Below are 17,489 nucleotides of genomic sequence, written 5' to 3' on the forward strand. Positions count from 1 at the left end.
GAAGAGTTATTAAATGACTTTGAAATATGTTATTATATTTGTGGATAGTCTGAAATAGTTCAGACCAAATAAGAAAGAGTGGTTGTTTTAGTTTAAAAATAAGTAAAGATAAATAAAAATATGTAGACAATGTAGTTACTTTAAAATTAGCAGTGCGTGACTTCTAAGTCCAACTTTAGGGGTATCTAACTATCTAAGTAAGCACTTTTCAATTTTTATGGTTCATGAGACTTAAATAAATAGACTAGTCCCTATTGTAGCCCGTGTCCAAATTATGAGTTGATAATCATTTAGAAGGAATTGATGATCCTTCTAAATATTGTACTCCCTCATCCTTGATACAAGACATCATTCAGAAAGAATTGATTTCTTTTATAATTTTTTACAATATTTATGAAATATTTAATTTTTTATTATTTGTCGTTATTAAATATTTTAAAGTATGCATTTTTTTTATTGACAGTGATGGATAATGGTTTTAGATTTTAATGTCTTTACATCACTCAAGGATAAAATTGGTACACTATTAATATTTTTTTATTTAAAAAAATCTACTTTTGTTGGGTTGTCTAATTTAGTTAGAAGTGGACCGGAGTATGAATTATGAATTGTTATTAAATACAATTATTACTTAAGTTATTTTAATTTTATGGAGATATTACTAAAATTAATTAACTTAGTTTTAAAAAACTTGTTATTTGTTTCATTATTTTTTTTGGTGGTGTAGATGAAATAAAAAAACAAAGAAAACCTAAAAAGCTATAGAACCAGGATGTAGATCCTGCAACAGCGTCAGCATGACTGGATCATTTAAAGTAGAAGGGAAAATGGGCCTCCAAAAGTGAGACCTTGATTGGGCCGGCGAATGATGGAGTTGCAGATGTTGAGAAGTGTAAGACAGAGGTAGAGAGAGAGAGAGAGAGAGAGAAGAGGTGGCAATCAAAGATGCTCCGAACATGCACAAGCAAACGCATACGCATGTGTGGAAGCGGATCAGAGACAGGGAAGCTGGGAAACTGCATGCAAGCCATTTCGCCAACCGCATAAAATGGAATCGCATTTCGCAACTCCAATTATCCAATCACAAAGACATCGTCTCACCTCACAAAGGCGCCATCAACTCCCTTCAGATTGATTCCACGGAGGGAAGATATTTGCTATCCGCCGCCTCCGATGCCTCGGTAGCAGTCTACGACGTCCAACGACCCACCGTTTACGAAGCCGGCGGCGTCATTTCGAAACACAGCTCTATATTTGTCGTTGACAAGCAGCACCAGCAAGCCCATAAATATGCGGTTTCCTCAGCTATATGGTATCCCATTGACACCGGCTTGTTCGTCACTGGCTCATACGATCACCACATTAATGTTTGGGATACCAATACCACCCAGGTCTTCCTCTATTCTTACATAATAGGATAATATTATTGTTCACTTTTTAGTAATTATTTAAAGGGTCTTGCTATCTTCCTTATGATACTGATTAAAGAACTAAAAGGTGTAAGTATTTAGTGTAAAATTCATACCAGAAACTGAAAAAAGAACCAATGCTGATTAGCATTTGCCTCATTTTAAAAGTTGATATTTAATTGGTTGACACTTAGACACTTGAATTGTGCAGGTGGTGGTAAATTTCAAAATGCCTGGAAAGGTTCATAGGGCTGCAATGTCCAATTTATCAACATCTCACATGCTTATTGCTGCTGCCACTGAGGATGTCCAAGTTCGCCTTTGTGATATTGCTTCCGGAGCCTTTGCTCACACTTTGTCCGGTCACCGTGGTATGTATGTCAATGCTTACTCTGTTTCGTTTATTCAGTTAGCATATTAGGTTAGTTTAGTGGATCATTGGTTACTTACTGGGGTGTGTAGCTATACTATGCTTGCTCTGGCTTACCACTGTGTAATCTGACATGTTTGTTACAGGAAGTATAAAATGTAGGTTTAATTACTCATTTAGTTCCTATAGTTTTCAAACTTATCTCTTTTAGTCCCTATAGTTAATGAGTGAATTTTTTAGTCCTTGAAGTTTAATGAGTGAATTTTTTAGTCCCTGAAATTTACATTTTAATTCTCAATAAGTCCTTATCGTTAAATTTTTTTAACTCCATTAGTTAAAGAATTTTAACAGTAAGAACCTTTTGAAAATTAAAATGTAAATTTCAGGGATTAAACAATCTACTTATTAACTATAGGGATTAAAATGGATAAGTTTGAAAACTATAAGGAATAAATGGGTAATTAAACCTAAAATGTATTGTCTACCTAATTGATTCACAATTTAGATCTAATGTCATGGAAAATACTAGAAAAAGGGTTTTGTGTCACATGTTTTCTGTGATGACAGATGGAGTAATGACTGTTGAATGGTCTAATTCAAGTGAATGGGTCTTGGTTACTGGGGGATGTGATGGTGCAATACGATTTTGGGACATCAGACGCGCTGGCTGTTTCCAAGTTTTAGATCAATCTCGGACTCAGCTTGGAAGACGCCCAACCATACTCAATCACTCCATGATAACTAAGGTTTTCTTCTTCATTTTTTAGTTTAGCATATCTGCAGATAGTGAATCTAAGTAATGGTTATTGCTAGTCACGTCATGACTGTTTTAATCTTGTAGATGAAATAGCAACTAGTAGTGTTATGTGAGTTTTTATGCTTGTTTTGTTATAATAATCTCAAAGCCTTTATCGGTTCACAGGATTCAAGTACAAAATTGAGTGCTGCGCAGAAGAAACATGCTAATGGAAGTGGTAGCAGACAACAACTAATTGGCAGAGTTCCATCCAAGGGACCAATGAAGCAGAAATTACATCCAGGAATGTTGTCTACTCAGGATCGTGCGACTGCTCATTATGGTGCTGTGACAGGGTTAAAAGCCACAGAGGATGGCATGTATCTACTAAGTGCAGGTTGTTTTTCCATTACTTGTTATATTATAGAATTCAACGAAGTGTCTATGCAATAATCATGTTATATGGGACTATAAGAAACTTGTTTCTTACAAAAACAACAAAGCCTTATCTTTGCTTCTTGTTTTCAATAAATTCATCAAAATATTGTTCATATCTAAATTCTTCCCTCTCTCTAATTGATGTGATTTTGTATCACAGGGTCTGATTCAAGATTGAGGTTGTGGGATGTTGAATCTGGCTGTGACACACTTGTGAACTTCGAAACAGTTCGCCTGCAAGTAAACAAACCTCTTCAACTAGCCACCACTCAAGATTCAACCCTTGTTTTTGTTCCATGCATGAGATCTGTGAAAGTATGTATTTCCTTTAATATATTATTACTTATTTTAACTTTTAAATGTAAAAATGCAATTAGGAACACTTATATTTCTTTTTGATTCTTCAGGCATTTGACATGTGGTCTGGGAACACATACACGATATTACGTGGTCACTATGAATGTGTGAACTCTTGCTGGTTTAATCAACAAGATCAGGTATGTTCAAGAGGCGGTGGCCCATTTTCTTTCCCTGCTCTTTCCTTATATGAGGCTCATCAACTTCTGGTGTCAGTTGTGAAATCTGTTAGGGGCTAGTCAGGCCAACATGTTTAGTTTCCAATTAATTTCTTTTTCTGTGGTTATAAATCAAATGAAGGAAATGCAAAACTGAGTAGACATTTACATTTTTGTTCATTGAAATTTATTATTAGTTCATTATTCATCTCTTGTCCTGTGCGCATATACATCTAATCTTCTATCATCAACTCATACGAATACGAACCATGGTTTTCCTTACCTTCTTTTTTTTTTCCCATTTTTGTCTTCTAAATTTCACTCTTGTATGGGAAAGGCCAAAAAAATAGATGCAGATAGAATGAGTGTAAATTGTAAATATATGTGTCATTAGTCCGTTTCCTTCTTTGATAAAAGGAGTCTTTAGGAAGAAAAGAGATGAAATTATGATAAAGGTTAAAGATGAAAAGGAAGCCATTGGTTTGACAAATGAACTAGAAGCCAACTGACAAAACACAAGGTGAATCAAGGAGTCATCCCGGATTCCTGGTATTGATTACACTGAAAATATTCATCGCTGCTTCTTTGAAAGCCATGACTTGTCTGGACTGGAGTCAGTGTTCTGTTGGCAAGAATTGCAAGGTCCCCAAGAGAAAAATATTTATTAATTTTTTATTATTTATACTAACTATCGCAGGATAAAATAATGAACCCGTGAAACAGCAAGGGCCTATTATATTAAATGCAATACTGCCTCAGAACTTAGAAACCAAACTGCTTGTACTTATATTCTTTTTTAATGATTTTCTTTGTTGTCACAGGAACTGTACACTGGTGGAAATGATAGACAAATTCTTGTCTGGTCACCTGCTAGGTCAATGGCTGATGAAATGGTACACACTTTGAATAAATCTTGTTCAGATTATCATGTATATATTTTCTGTCATTGTCTGACCTCATTAAAATAACTGCAGGACGAAGGACCTGCTGAGGATCAGGATAACTGGAGTAGCTGAGTCTTGTCTCCATTTGGGTCACAGCTTTCTCTTGTTCGTCTTCTGCTTGCCACTTCTGTTAGATGTTTGGGGGATATTTGTAAATGTAGGCTTGTTCTGGTTTTGGAGCATATGTGAAATGCTACAAAGCACAAAAATGTATAGTAGTAGCCCATTTTTTGTGTAGATTAGAACTTTTTTTTTGTCATCTTTTAAATTTTAATCAGTGTGAATTTTGAATTGACTCCTTTCCTAGTTGTAAGTTACATCATAAACACATTTTGGATAATGTTTTGCAAATACAAAGTTGTGTACATATGTGCGGACTCAATCGACATTGGTATTAACCTTTATTTTGTTGCTGCTCTTAGTAACTTACTAGAAGAAGAAACTTTCATGAAGAGTCCTAAAAAAAGTACTAATCAAACATATATCAATAAACATGTGATTAATATAGTTTAATCACATATCTGATAGTTTCATGGAGATAGATCATTAATAGACATCGGCTCCAAATATTTGCGCACTGAGAAACTGAGTGCTAACTATTGCCTCTGTAAACGTAAGGAATATGCCTGTTTGTTATCCAGGACCAGTTGGCCTTACACAGTTTTTTTCAAGTGAGCATGACTAAAAATAAAATAAAATGGATGCTGCATCAACTAGTGAATAATTAATGTTGTCTGTTGCTGTTCAGATGACACTCAAATTACATGAATGAATTTAGGAAACTCCCGTTTCTTATGGTAAATTTGAGTATTATATATCTATCTAATTATATTAGCTATTTAATAAGCTTAAATTTAAGTGATCATCTTAGTAAACCCATAGACTTCCCAAATTGGTGTGAATTAAATGAGTAAATATTAATATTGTACCATTTGGAAATTATAAGAATTCTAATTGATATATATATATATATATATATATATATATATATATATATATATATATATATATTAGATAAGAAATCAATGAGTTTATGTTCCTCCATATATAAAATTACAATATAATTTTTGTTCTCCTTATGAGAAAGAAAGGATGGTCCCAAAGAAGAATTAATGCGATCATTTAGTTAAGAAATACTTCAATTTCACCTACTTTGGAATTGATCAATTAGTGTAAAGATTTCACAACAATTTTCAATCAATTACAATAGATCTAAGTATTTATCTAAATATATAAATTATTGATAACTTAACATGATAAGTCTTCTTGGTATTTAGTTTCTACCTGTTATTGCTGAGGAGGTTGTAACCTGAGAATAACCATATGAAGGACATACAATGACACGCATAATATGTGTCCTAGTGTCATGTATTTATCTAAATCTATAAATTATTGATAATTTGGCACTATAAGCCTCTTGGTATTTCATTCTAAGATATTAGAACAACCTATAATACAGATTAATTTAAAGTTTCAAATAGTTTATTGCAGAGATTGTATAAGTTGTAACCTGTGAATAATCATTATGAATGACAATATATTTCGACCAGTGTAGACTAGAGATGACCATTTTAAAGTCATAACATTGTAAATACCTTTTTTTGCTAGTATTTCAACTTTGTGTTACAGAACAAACAAACAATAAATTGGCAGTCTGCAATTTGTCTTATCAAGTGAATATCTCCAAAACAATTAAAAATTTCCATTAATGTAATACAAGATTGTTACATAACCATAAATTAGGCTTTTTCCAATCATATAACAGTTTGTTTCACCACTAGTAGTTTGTGGCACATGATGGTATCCTCGAAGTCCAGAAAAACATGATCAAGAAACTTTGACTTAACTGAGAGTGTCATCTTTTCAAAGTCAAATGAGTTCGTCCAAGTGTCTATCACCTTAGGCGTGGAAGGCAGAACAATCTCCTCTACTCCCAAGTAAGTCAACTGCTTCTCAATCTCATTCATTAAAATGCCACACAATCCTTGTTTTCTACACTGCACCCTGGTAGCCACAAAGGGTATTTCAGCAACCCTCTTGCCAAAAATCCTTAAAGTGGCAACAGAAACTACTTCCCCCTCCCTCTCTAAAATCACAGTATAAAAACCACAAAAGTTCAAACGATTGAGTTCTGAACCTCTACTGAAAACAACATCAGAAATTATATCTCTCCCGAAGAAAGCATCAGTGACTGGACTAAAACACTCACGCAAAACATTAAGTGCCTCACTAAGCTTGCTCTCACCTTTTTTCAGTGCCTTCAACAACGTCCAAGTTACATTATCCTCACCAACAACATTAATGGCTTTTCCCACCAGCTTCTGCAAAGCTAAGAATATATTCTCACAGTCTCCACTGCAGAACCAATTCTCATTCTCATTATCAACATGATCTTGATCCTTTCCCATCTTGGTATAAGTTAGAGCTTTCAAACACCCAATATGGTATCTCCCCTCACATTGATGACAAACCAGAACTCTATTAGCATCCACATGGTCATCACAATTTTCTTCTGTATTGCATCTGGGCCCCTTGCATACTTTGCAACAACAAGCTGGGCAGAACCAATCGCCATCAGGAACATGCTCTAAACCCAAACAACTGAGGTGAAACGAAGAGGGGCATCGATCACATAACACTAGTTCACCGCCAAAATAACAAATAGCACAAATGCTATCATTTTGATACTCACAGTGATCCTTTTCTTCTTCTTCTTCTTCTTTTATTAAAGAACGCACCTTGTTTTGCTGAGAACTCAAGGCTTCTTTTTGACAATCCAACAACGACCTTCCATCTTCCAAGAAAATGCTGGCGTTTGGTCTGTGCTTGTGGCACCCAGCATGAGCCTCAAAGCGAGTGGGAGAGAAAAACATGCCACAGCATTCACAAGCTATGCCACTACGCCATAGTTTCCCTTTCTTGACCACGTTATTTGCATCACGGCAGAATACCAATGAATACAAAGCCACCACATTGTTATCTATCAACCAAGGGATAATTGCTCCACGATGCTGCTGCTTTAAAGACTGATCAGAAACATTTGTTGCCTCGGCCTCACGCATCATTTTTTTATAATTATTATTATTCATAGAACTAGAGGCTTCTCCCAATTCATCATCGTCATCACTCTTTTGTCTTTTCTTGCATACCCTCGTTCTTTTGTTGGTGGACTTCCTTGGTTTCTTTGGTGCAGAAGGTGAAGGGTTCTGATCAACATTGTTGTTGTTGTTGTGTTGTTGAAGATTAATTTGAGGGTTTCCATTGTTGCAGCCTCCTTCTTGTATGCAAGCATGGCATGCCCTTCTGAGTGAAATGTAGTTCTTGCCAGTGATGGGTGAAGTGTAACGAAGCTCCCACTTGTTTTTCTTGTCAGCGTGCCAAAACCTCCAACCCAGAAAACAAAGATGCTTCTTGGCTTGGGAGGAGAGGTCTCTACTTAATGTACATTGGCGCTTGTAATTTTCAGGTTCAATATTCAAACGTGAAGTGATGTTGTACCAATTCATCACAGCTTCAGGGCAATTTTCAGGTTCAATATTGATCGGAGGAGGCTTAGTAGGAGGAGCCATCAATCACTATTCTTTTGATTTAGGGTGGATCACGCACAATAATCGCTCTCAAAATATCAGAAACAGAAATATTCAAACGGTATAAATTGCCGCCGATCACTCTGGAATCTCCATCATATATTCTCATCTATGATCTATATATTACCTATAAATTATATTTATATATTATCGATAAGATATCAGAAACAAATATATTATCAGAAATATTCAAAATATCAGAAATAAATATCGATATTTATTTGATTTATATATTATCTATAAATTTATTTGATCTATATATTATCTATAACATATCAGAAACAAATATTTATTTCATCTATATATTATCAGAAACAAATATATTATCAGAAATATTTAAAATATCAGAAACAAATATCTATATTTATTTGATCTATATATTATCTATAAATTATATTTAATTATTTAATTTTTAATTATAATAATATATAAATATTTGTATAATTTATTTTTTAATTATGATATTACATAAATGCTTGTAATTAGAATTTTTAGTTTTTATTATATCTTTTTAATCTTTATATTTGATTTCAATTGTAAATTAAAAGTAATTCAAAATTTAAAAGATTACTTGAATCACACGTAAATTAATGATTTAATTAAACAGAAAAAGATAAATTTAAAAAATATTTTGTGCAAAATATAAAAATAAATTAATAACTATTATTATTTGAAATTTGTAATCTATCTATACTATGACAATTTAAGATAAGATAAAAGGTTATTTCAATTTTTTTAAAATTTAAAAATACAATAACAAGGAAGGAAAAGAGAATATTTTTCATTTATGCCCATCAATATCAATATATCATATAAATTATCAATATCAATATATCAGTATCCCAAGTAATTAATTGTTTTTTCCGGTAAATAAAATATTGGTTTGGTAGAGTCAAGCATAGGTTTAACTTTTCCAAAAATGGTGGTCCAAGTCTAACCCTGGTTAGTCGTTACCAAATTTGTCAATTTCTTTACTCTTCTTTTTAAAAACTCAAATCAAAATATTTGAAGGCGAAATGTTCCAACTCTCATAGAATGTGAAAGAATCTACCAACATTCCATTGGCATTATTATTATTATCCCAATCAGAAAAAGAAGAAGAAAGAAATAAAGTTGATAGTATTTCAGATCTCAGAATGCGTTTGATGGAAATCATCGGAATCCGAGTTGGTTAGCATTGGTGAGTCCAATTCCAATGCTCTGTTCTCATAGTTTGTCTCGCCCTTTTCACCACCTTTTGTCCTCTTCACTTTTTTTTCACCCTTCTCTTCTCTCGGTAACTGTTTCAAGCTATTAAAGTATAACACACTGCAACACCGTGCCATTCTGAAGTTGAACGGCGGAGAAGAAGATGTTGTGCGCTTGTTCTTCCGGGGAGCAGTTCAAATTCGAAGAGCCGCCACACTCGCCGGAGTCCCTCGCCACCAGGGATTTCTCCGCCAGCGGACTCTCTTCCAGGACCGGAGAATGGGAACCTAAATTCGATGATACGCAAGTTGAAGAAGCTGAATCTACTCTTAAAGATGCTCTTTCCTTAAACTACGAGGTTCGTAGTACAAAATACCCATTCATTTCTATTTTATTATTTTAGGAATTATTATACTGTCCAAGACTATGATGGTCCGACTAATCTCTATGTGACAAGCAATTAGTGTTATTAGTTCTTTCGTTAGACACGTGCCGGTCCTTAATTACCTTATAGTATCTCCTTTATATCTATAATTATGCTTGATTCGAATAAGACTACCATAGGTAGTAGTAAAATTCTCCATCTAATTATTTAATGCAATTGCATACTGAACTCAAGACCAATGTTTAAGGCGGAACAATCCTATGTCAGTTGATCTATGTGTTGGATAGATTGTGTTTGTGTGTGCGTGTGATTTGTTTTTGATTGAAATGTCACGTGTGTTTTGAATGAATTTCAGGAGGCTAGGGCTTTGTTGGGGAGGCTTGAATACCAGAGAGGGAACTTTGATGCTGCACTTCAAGTGTTTCAAGGTATAGATATCAAGGGTTTGACCCCAAGAATGATCAAGGCTATTGCTGAAAGAACCAAGCAAAGAAAACTGCGTCCCAAGGCAGATATGGTGGTTCCGAATGTCATGTCATTGCATTCGGTTAGCCTGCTTCTTGAGGCAATTTTGCTTAAATCAAGATCATTGGAGGAACTTGGGCAATGCATTGGTTGGTAACTAATGTTATATTTCCTTTTTAGAGGGCTTTCATGTGCTTTTATGTTGTTTGATAAAGTGTGTCATTGTTAAATTGCACAATTTAATTTTGCATGTGAGATCTTGAGCGTTACTCTATTTGAATTTAACTCCATTATGTGGATTTTATGGATGAGAGGTTTCGGGTGTCAATTCTGATTAGTTTGGTGCTTTCTCATTTGCTAGAGGCTGCAAAGGAGTGCAGAATAATTTTGGATACGGTTGAATCTGCCCTTCCCAATGGAATGCCTGAGGGTATTGGTGAAGGTTGTAAGTTGCAAGAGATGTTTCATAAAGCATTGGAGTTGTTTCCAAGCCTTTGGATCAAGGCAGGGTTTCTTGATGAAGCTGTCACTGCATATCGTCGTGCTCTTGTCAAGCCTTGGAATTTGGAGCCAAGAAAGTTGGCTGCTGTAGAAAAAGATTTAGCTATGATACTACTCTATGGTGGTGTTGAAGTAAGCCTACCCTCTCAGTTGCAGGTGTGGGGTAAAACAGCACCCAAGAGTAGTGCTGAAGAAGCAATACTTTTGCTATTAATACTCATGAGCAAGGTGGCAATTCGGGAAATAGACTGGGATGCTGAAATAATGGATCATCTTACTTTTGCACTTTCAGTGACTGGGATGTTTGAGTTATTGGCAGATCATGTAGAGCAGATCCTTCCAGGTATTTATGGTCGAGCTGAGAGGTGGTACTTTCTTGCTCTGTGTTATAGTGCAGCAGGACATGATGGGGTAGCATTGAACCTTTTGAGGAAGGCTTGTGGCAGTTCTGAAGCAAACCATAGACCCCATTTTCCTTCATTTTTGTTTGGAGCAAAACTCTGTTCCTTGGATCCTCACCATGCTCATGAAGGCATTAAATTTTCACGTGAAGTTATTGTTATAGCTAAGCAACAAAATGAACATTTTCTCAGTCAAGGTCATAAATTTCTTGGCATCTGCTACGGGGCTGCTGCTAGAATTTCTGTACTGGATTCTGAAAGAAGTATATTTCAAAGAGAGTCTTTGGACTCTCTAAACTGTGCTGCTGTAAATGGAAGTGATGACCTGGAAGCGATAGTCAGCCTCGGACTAGAAAATGCCATTCAAAGGAATCTGGATGCAGCTTACAACAATATAATGATGTACTCAGACATGACTGTTGGCAGTTCAAGAGGTTGGCAGCTATTAGCACTCATAATATCTGCACAGCAGCGGTTTAAGGATGCTGAAACTATAGTTGATTTTGCTTTAGATGATTCTGGGGGGATGGATCAACTTGAACTTCTAAGATTGAAAGCAGTGCTTCAAATTTCTCAGCAGCAACCCAAGGAAGCAATAGAGACATATAGGATCTTGCTAGCACTAATTCAAGCAAAAAAGGAGCTTTTGCTTCAAGATAAAAACATTGATCAAGAACAAGCATTCAGGCATGAGGTGTGTAGTACTTTCCAAGGAAGAACTCTAACATCCCTTGTATAGACTACTGATTCTAAAGTTGATTGAAAAGAAGCAATACTCTTGTCTACTGGAAGCTGCTAAAAAAACAATGGTTACACCTAGACTCCCCCCTCCTATCCTTCCCCTTTTCAAAAAGAGAAATGCTACCAAACACACTCTTTATCATTAGTTGAAATTTATTGAGAATACATTATTTTGTGGGTTCCACATCTTATTTAAGGAATCCCTCTTTTGATTTTATAGTTTTCAATAAATTTTAACCAATAAGAAAGATTGTGTCAGGAAGAGTGTATTCCTAGCACTCTTCTTCCTAAAATTATATGCCAGGCTAGAATTTTCATTTTGAATGTTCAAAGATTATCCTATGCCTAGAGTGGAGGAATGAGAATTAATGATTTTGTGCAATTTTTTTATTTTAATTATTACTATTATTTTCTTGAGTAATGATCAATCTCATCTCTGAAATCTCAAGAAGAATTCTCCTTCTAACTCTTCCATCCCACTTGGCAGGCATTAACAGAAAGGAAGTTGGAAATGGAAGCCTGGCAGGATTTGGCTACCATTTATACAGATATTGGTTCCTTGCTTGATGCAAAAACTTGTGTTGACAAAGCCCGGTTGATAGAGTATTTCTCTCCAAGATGTTGGCATATTACAGGTAAGGAAAATGTCTGTTTAAGTTTTTATGGTTGAACTCGTGTCTGCATTGAGTGTTCATGCTCATGGTAAACTAATATGCAATTCCCTGTGCACAATTGCAGGGATGTTGCTTGAAGCTCAATCATTATACAAAGAGGCATTTGTTTCCTTTTCAGTATCATTGTCAATAGAACCAGATTACATTCCCGGTATCATTTCCACTGCAGAATTGTTGATGAAACTTGGTATGCAATCACTTCCGATTGTAAGAAGCTTTTTAATGAATGCTTTACGATTAGAACCTACAAACCATGATGCTTGGTTCAACCTTGGATTGGTTTCAAAAATGGAAGGTTCATTACAGCAAGCAGCAGAGTTCTTTCAAGCTGCTTATGAACTGAAGCTTTCTGCTCCAGTACAAAAATTTAAATAATTTAGACTTTGGAAAAACAGCCGTACACTCATCCCACAATTACCATTGCTTGGTTATTGATTTGTTCAAAATGTATAGCTAAATCTAGCTACTGATCTGTAGATTTCCTTCATTCTGTTATATTTGGTATGTTCTTGCTAGTTTGCAAAGGGTGCCAACATAGTTAGAATGTCTTTTGCCTACTTGTGTGTTCATGTAAATTTTATAAAAAAAAAATTGTTGTTTCACAAGTAGAATTAATAGTGGACAGAAATGGTAAAAATGATGCCTTTATTTTTTATTGTTTCTGCTTTCGTGTCTTTCTTTTACTTTTTCAGTTTCTGTACCGTGAAAGAAAATTACAATTTGTTCATCACTATTTCAAATTGTCCATTTAGCGTATTCAGTAAATATCATAGAGGTCTAAACGTTGGTCCTAAGGATTATTGACGGTGTGAAGCCGGGGAAAAAAATGATTGAACAAAAAAAGAGAAGCAAGCTTCATGTTACAGGGCATATTTAACTCTTATAAGTATGCAAAAAGGCAACCGCATTTCCCTAAACCATAAATTCAAGGTGACAGTTGTTCTGATTGCGTTTAATTTCTGTGTCATATTCTCTGTAGCTCAAAATATTACTGGCAGCATGTAGCACGTATTTCACCAAAGGTAGAATCATAAAACAAGTCCATGTTCTTAATTACTTCTTAGCCCCCAACCCCACAAAAAAAAAAAAAAAAAAAGACGAAGTAATTTGGTTGATGCGTTCAATTTTTGCGGAAGTCGAGTTTTTTCTCATCACCAAGTTACCAACACATGCAATAAAAACACCAAACTACATTCTCAACTTATCCTTGTTTCCTTTACATCACTAATTCTTTTCAATCAAGCAGAATATTTCCTGATCTGGAAAACAACAAATTTGACCGATGTTACAGTTGTAGTAAAGACCCTTTGTTCATCTCCGGAACAAGGAAAGCTGGCCGTGCAGAGGATTTGACTGGACCTATACATAGTACTGCATAACAAGAAAGGAAAAACCATTGAGACAAATGATTTCATTGTGCACAGAAGAGGGTTGGAATAGTGACTCGGGAATTGTCCTAATCAACACAATGTAGAAAAACAGTGAGATTATTAACCCAATTCATGTGAAAGGGTGATGTAGACATGTAACATTTTGCTGATACGGATATCCAACGCTAGAACAGAACTGAGGAAAAATCTTGAATATGTTTATCATTAATATTGTATAATTAGATTTGATTTTGGCTTAATAATTGTTATATTGTAGTTTTTTTTTGCACATTTACATTAAATATTGTTTTAAAATCTAGTTTACAGGAAACAAAAGTTTTAAAAGGGGCAACCTATAGCAAAACTTTATAAGATAGATCGATCATTCACCTTACATGTAATAAACAGTTGGCCTAACCTCAACCCATCTGCCACTGCATCAACAGATTAAAAGTCAAAACATATTATCAATGTGCTCTAATGAATTCATCAACTGATTGTTAGCCAAACGGCAAGGGTAACAAAGCAGGATATCAAGGAAAAATATTGTTTTAAGATTTTTTTTTTACATAGAAAACGTGCAATAAACTCCTAATCAAAATTAAAGGAATTATATTTCCCTAGAATTGTATGATGGGGATTTAGCAGAGATTTAACATTGTGTGAGTTAATACTTGCCAAAAATCAAGTAGCCCCCTTGTATCCCTAAACCTTTACAAACGCTTCGCCATTGTTGGAGTTTTCAGGTTCCTTAACCGTTTCTGGTTGCTTTGCCTCTCCTTGCTGCTCTTGCCTGCAATAACAATCATCAATCAAAACCTAAAAGTTAGTCTAGCTATATACATACATACATATATATATATATATATAAACCTAATCATCACCCACAAAAAACACCATTGTAAGAACATTATTTTTCTTTTCCCATTCACCCAATTCAACAACTTTCTACGATTATGCTACGTTGATTACCAATTAGTAATTACGATGGGACCTGCATGCACGCATCTTCTAACATATATAGCCATGTTTGGATTACCGTTGCACCCCTTCTAAAAGTATATTTCTCGAACATGTCAAGAACGATGATCCAAACATTGCACATTTGCAGTTTTGCACTATATGGACTTCCACGAACATGTCAGAACATGCATGCATGTATATATATATATATACGTGTTACACGCATGGTATATAGACCATAATAATCCCAAGTTGCACGAATAAACAATCACCATGCATGGTGAATGCTTTAGGTAGAAAAATAAACACACACATATATATAACGTAAGGATGAGAAGCTAGCATGCATAAGAATGAAAGCAACAAACATGTCAATTCCCACAAGCATGCATGCATGATGATCTCAAGGTTTTGATAATTAAATAAAAACCCAAATAAATGCATGAAACATTGGCAAGAATTAATGCAATATATAAGCATGATGATGAAATGGTAAATGAAAGAAAGAAGCACTTTTTCTGGGCGGCTTCAGCAGCTCTAGCACGCGCTTCTTCAGAGGCCAATCGCTCTTCTTCTTTTGTCATACGCTTGTTGCCTCCGTCGAAGCAACCAAAGCATAACCCCATGGCTTCGTCCCTCTCCCTTTCCCCTCTCTCTTTCTGTCACCCTATGCTATGATCTCTTTCTTTTTCTCTCTTTTTCTTTCTGTTTCCTCTCTCCCCTGGCCTATACGCCTCTACAATCTGTATTTTCCGTCTGTTTTTTAATTGTCTACCTTGCCCTTTTTCGTTGGAATGGATGGGGATGATGGTGAGTAAGATTCTATATTAATATTGCTATTAACAATAATTTAACAACTCTTGAATAAAAAACAATAATTTAACAATAAAAAGCCTACGTGCTTTGCATGTTCTATGAAATTCTGTTGCACCATTCCGCGTTAAATTTGTGTCACCCACTCATAGTAATATATAGTTATAACAACGCAGTGTGCTTTACCGGATTAAATAAATAAATAAATAACACATATGCTATAAGAGATAGTATTATTTAATGGAATTTATTCAGATATACTTTTTAAAAAAAAATGTATACTTCATTTATATTAATTGATTTATTCTTGAATAGATACAGATGCAACATGTTACACGTTATCTTGAAGCACAGTCAACTAAAAATCTACACATAAAATTAAAAGAAAATAAAGGAAATAAATCATTTGGAATAGTTGGAGAAGATTTTACTTAATTGAAATGATTAAAAAATACGTGTCATATTTTTTTGTTTTGATTTTTCTTATTTGCTTTGTTTTTTATTTTTATTTTTCAATTTATATATAGTCCATCTAAGTTCTCAATTCTTAAAGGCGTTTACATTTCTTGAAACTGTCCAAATATATCCCACTATAAAAATGGCCAAATATATATATATATATATATATATATATTTAACAAAAATGATAACCAAACGGCTAATTTATAAAAATGGCCAAATATATTTTTTAACAAATATATTTCTTGAAATTGGTTAACATCCATCTTGTGCCAATTTGTCGTATAAAAACTACTAGTATATATTAAATAGCGCAATTCTGTATTTTTAATACTAAGCTTTCTGTGTTAATTAATTCTCTAATCAAGCACTCATGTTAATTAACTCTGTCTAATTGATATTGTCTATCACTATTGCTTAATATTGTCTAACGCATTTTAGTTAGCTAAGCTTACGTTTAGACTGGTAGATTGTTCTGGACTTCTGGTATATATGATCACTATGTTTTCCCTGGTACAATTTGGGATCATTAACAGATGATATGGCTCTTTCACTCTGTTGTGGTCGATCTACTCAGACTCATGGCATGGGTGCGATTATCTTGAGCAAGCAGCGGTACTAACACTTCATAATATAATTCTGGACTTTTATACTTTTTTCAACTTATTTTGATAAATTTAAATATCAAATTTATGGTAGAAATTTTCATATGATAAATACTTTGTTGAACAAACATTAAAGTAATTATTTACCTAACGCATCCGTAAAACACTCTACTATATGCTGGTTCATTGGTGGATCTTTGTCCATGATGAGAAGACATTAGCTGAAATATAGATAAACTGCCAACCATTTTAAAGTTTTATGACTTTATGCTAAATTATTTTTTAATCTTAAAATTTTGGTAACTTTTTATGCTTTTAATTTTAATTTTCGGATATATCCATATCATCCTACCTTCCAAAAAAAATTCATATCATCCTATGTCAAATAAACAAAGAAAAAGGAAAACGATTGTATTTTCAAGGAAAATCAATTTCCTCTTTATATATATAGTCCATTGCCGGTTTTGCTGACTTTGGGGCGATAAGATATACTTTGCTTGAATATTAGTATTTTGTATATTCTCTAATAGTATGACCTATGTGATCATAGGTTTTTTCACAAAGCTTCTTGATTTACGGTAACGGGTAAAGGCGAGTTGTGGAATTTGGAGTGCTAAAAAGTTTTTTCTTTTCTTTTCTTTTCTTTTGTGAATTGGAGTGCTAGAAAGTAAATAAGCACTATATACTATTTTCTTGAATCAGCTCAGATTGTGGATTAGTAAATGAAGTTAATAATGAATTAGATGATTATGCCTCCCTAAAAAAAATAAAGCAAACCACGCTAAAAACTTTTTAATTAAAAACATTAGTTTTTTTTTCAACCTTGTAATTAAAGTTTTTAATTCTATGGTGAAATCCCAATGTATTTCCGTAAGTTTTAGTCATTTGAACCGATTAATTCTTGATTTGAAGTTTAGTCCCACTT

The 17,489-nt window shown here is 34.2% G+C and overlaps 3 protein-coding genes and 1 long non-coding RNA gene across 6 annotated transcripts; 2 read left to right on the top strand and 2 right to left on the bottom strand.

Annotated features, from left to right (window-relative positions):
* The first annotated feature begins 121 nt into the window (after nucleotides 1-121).
* LOC100790433 (WD repeat-containing protein ATCSA-1) lies at nucleotides 122-4,703 on the top strand. Its single transcript, XM_006581203.4, has 8 exons — nucleotides 122-1,391; nucleotides 1,621-1,780; nucleotides 2,347-2,525; nucleotides 2,702-2,912; nucleotides 3,114-3,268; nucleotides 3,361-3,450; nucleotides 4,290-4,361; nucleotides 4,443-4,703. Exons 1-8 carry the CDS (start codon nucleotides 957-959, stop codon nucleotides 4,482-4,484), a joined length of 1,344 nt encoding a protein of 447 aa, XP_006581266.1. The 5' UTR covers nucleotides 122-956; the 3' UTR covers nucleotides 4,485-4,703.
* A 1,016-nt stretch (nucleotides 4,704-5,719) lies between these two features.
* On the bottom strand, nucleotides 5,720-8,104 carry LOC102668789 (increased DNA methylation 1). Its single transcript, XM_006582411.4, has one exon. The coding sequence runs from the start codon at nucleotides 7,979-7,981 to the stop codon at nucleotides 6,167-6,169; it is 1,815 nt and encodes a 604-aa protein (XP_006582474.1). The 5' UTR covers nucleotides 7,982-8,104; the 3' UTR covers nucleotides 5,720-6,166.
* Nucleotides 8,105-8,995: 891 nt separating this feature from the next.
* LOC100799251 (protein NPGR1) lies at nucleotides 8,996-13,009 on the top strand. Of its 3 annotated transcripts, none has more exons than XM_006581204.4 (6): nucleotides 8,996-9,179; nucleotides 9,290-9,545; nucleotides 9,928-10,186; nucleotides 10,399-11,633; nucleotides 12,168-12,315; nucleotides 12,419-13,009. In XM_006581204.4, the coding sequence occupies exons 2-6, from the start codon at nucleotides 9,351-9,353 to the stop codon at nucleotides 12,727-12,729; spliced, it is 2,148 nt and encodes a 715-aa protein (XP_006581267.1). In that variant the 5' UTR covers nucleotides 8,996-9,179; nucleotides 9,290-9,350; the 3' UTR covers nucleotides 12,730-13,009. The 3 variants fall into 3 exon arrangements, with proteins under 3 accessions (XP_006581267.1, XP_006581268.1, XP_003527736.1); XM_006581205.4 differs by having other exon boundaries at nucleotides 9,332-9,545; XM_003527688.5 differs by having other exon boundaries at nucleotides 8,996-9,545.
* A 582-nt stretch (nucleotides 13,010-13,591) lies between these two features.
* LOC106799198 (uncharacterized) lies at nucleotides 13,592-15,590 on the bottom strand. The gene is made up of 3 exons (XR_001388975.2): nucleotides 15,201-15,590; nucleotides 14,115-14,517; nucleotides 13,592-13,725 (listed from the first exon to the last, which is right to left on the bottom strand). It is a non-coding gene; the product is annotated as an uncharacterized lncRNA (long non-coding RNA).
* Nucleotides 15,591-17,489: the final 1,899 nt, after the last annotated feature.

The sequence above is a fragment of the Glycine max genome, chromosome 6, assembly GCF_000004515.6.
Source record: "Glycine max cultivar Williams 82 chromosome 6, Glycine_max_v4.0, whole genome shotgun sequence".
Lineage (NCBI taxonomy): Eukaryota > Viridiplantae > Streptophyta > Magnoliopsida > Fabales > Fabaceae > Glycine > Glycine max.

What these genes read in the sequence shown, in the direction of transcription:
- LOC100790433 (XM_006581203.4), top strand. Translation starts at nt 957, where the DNA reads ATGCACAAGCAAACGCATACGCATGTGTGGAAGCGGATCAGAGACAGG. An exon ending in CACTTTGTCCGGTCACCGTG is followed by an intron (nt 1,781 to 2,346) that starts GTATGTATGTCA and finishes CTGTGATGACAG; the next exon opens with ATGGAGTAATGACTGTTGAA. An exon ending in CATGCATGAGATCTGTGAAA is followed by an intron (nt 3,269 to 3,360) that starts GTATGTATTTCC and finishes TTGATTCTTCAG; the next exon opens with GCATTTGACATGTGGTCTGG.
- LOC102668789 (XM_006582411.4), bottom strand. Translation starts at nt 7,981, where the DNA reads ATGGCTCCTCCTACTAAGCCTCCTCCGATCAATATTGAACCTGAAAAT.
- LOC100799251 (XM_003527688.5), top strand. Translation starts at nt 9,351, where the DNA reads ATGTTGTGCGCTTGTTCTTCCGGGGAGCAGTTCAAATTCGAAGAGCCG. An exon ending in GGAACTTGGGCAATGCATTG is followed by an intron (nt 10,187 to 10,398) that starts GTTGGTAACTAA and finishes CTCATTTGCTAG; the next exon opens with AGGCTGCAAAGGAGTGCAGA. An exon ending in AACAAGCATTCAGGCATGAG is followed by an intron (nt 11,634 to 12,167) that starts GTGTGTAGTACT and finishes CCCACTTGGCAG; the next exon opens with GCATTAACAGAAAGGAAGTT.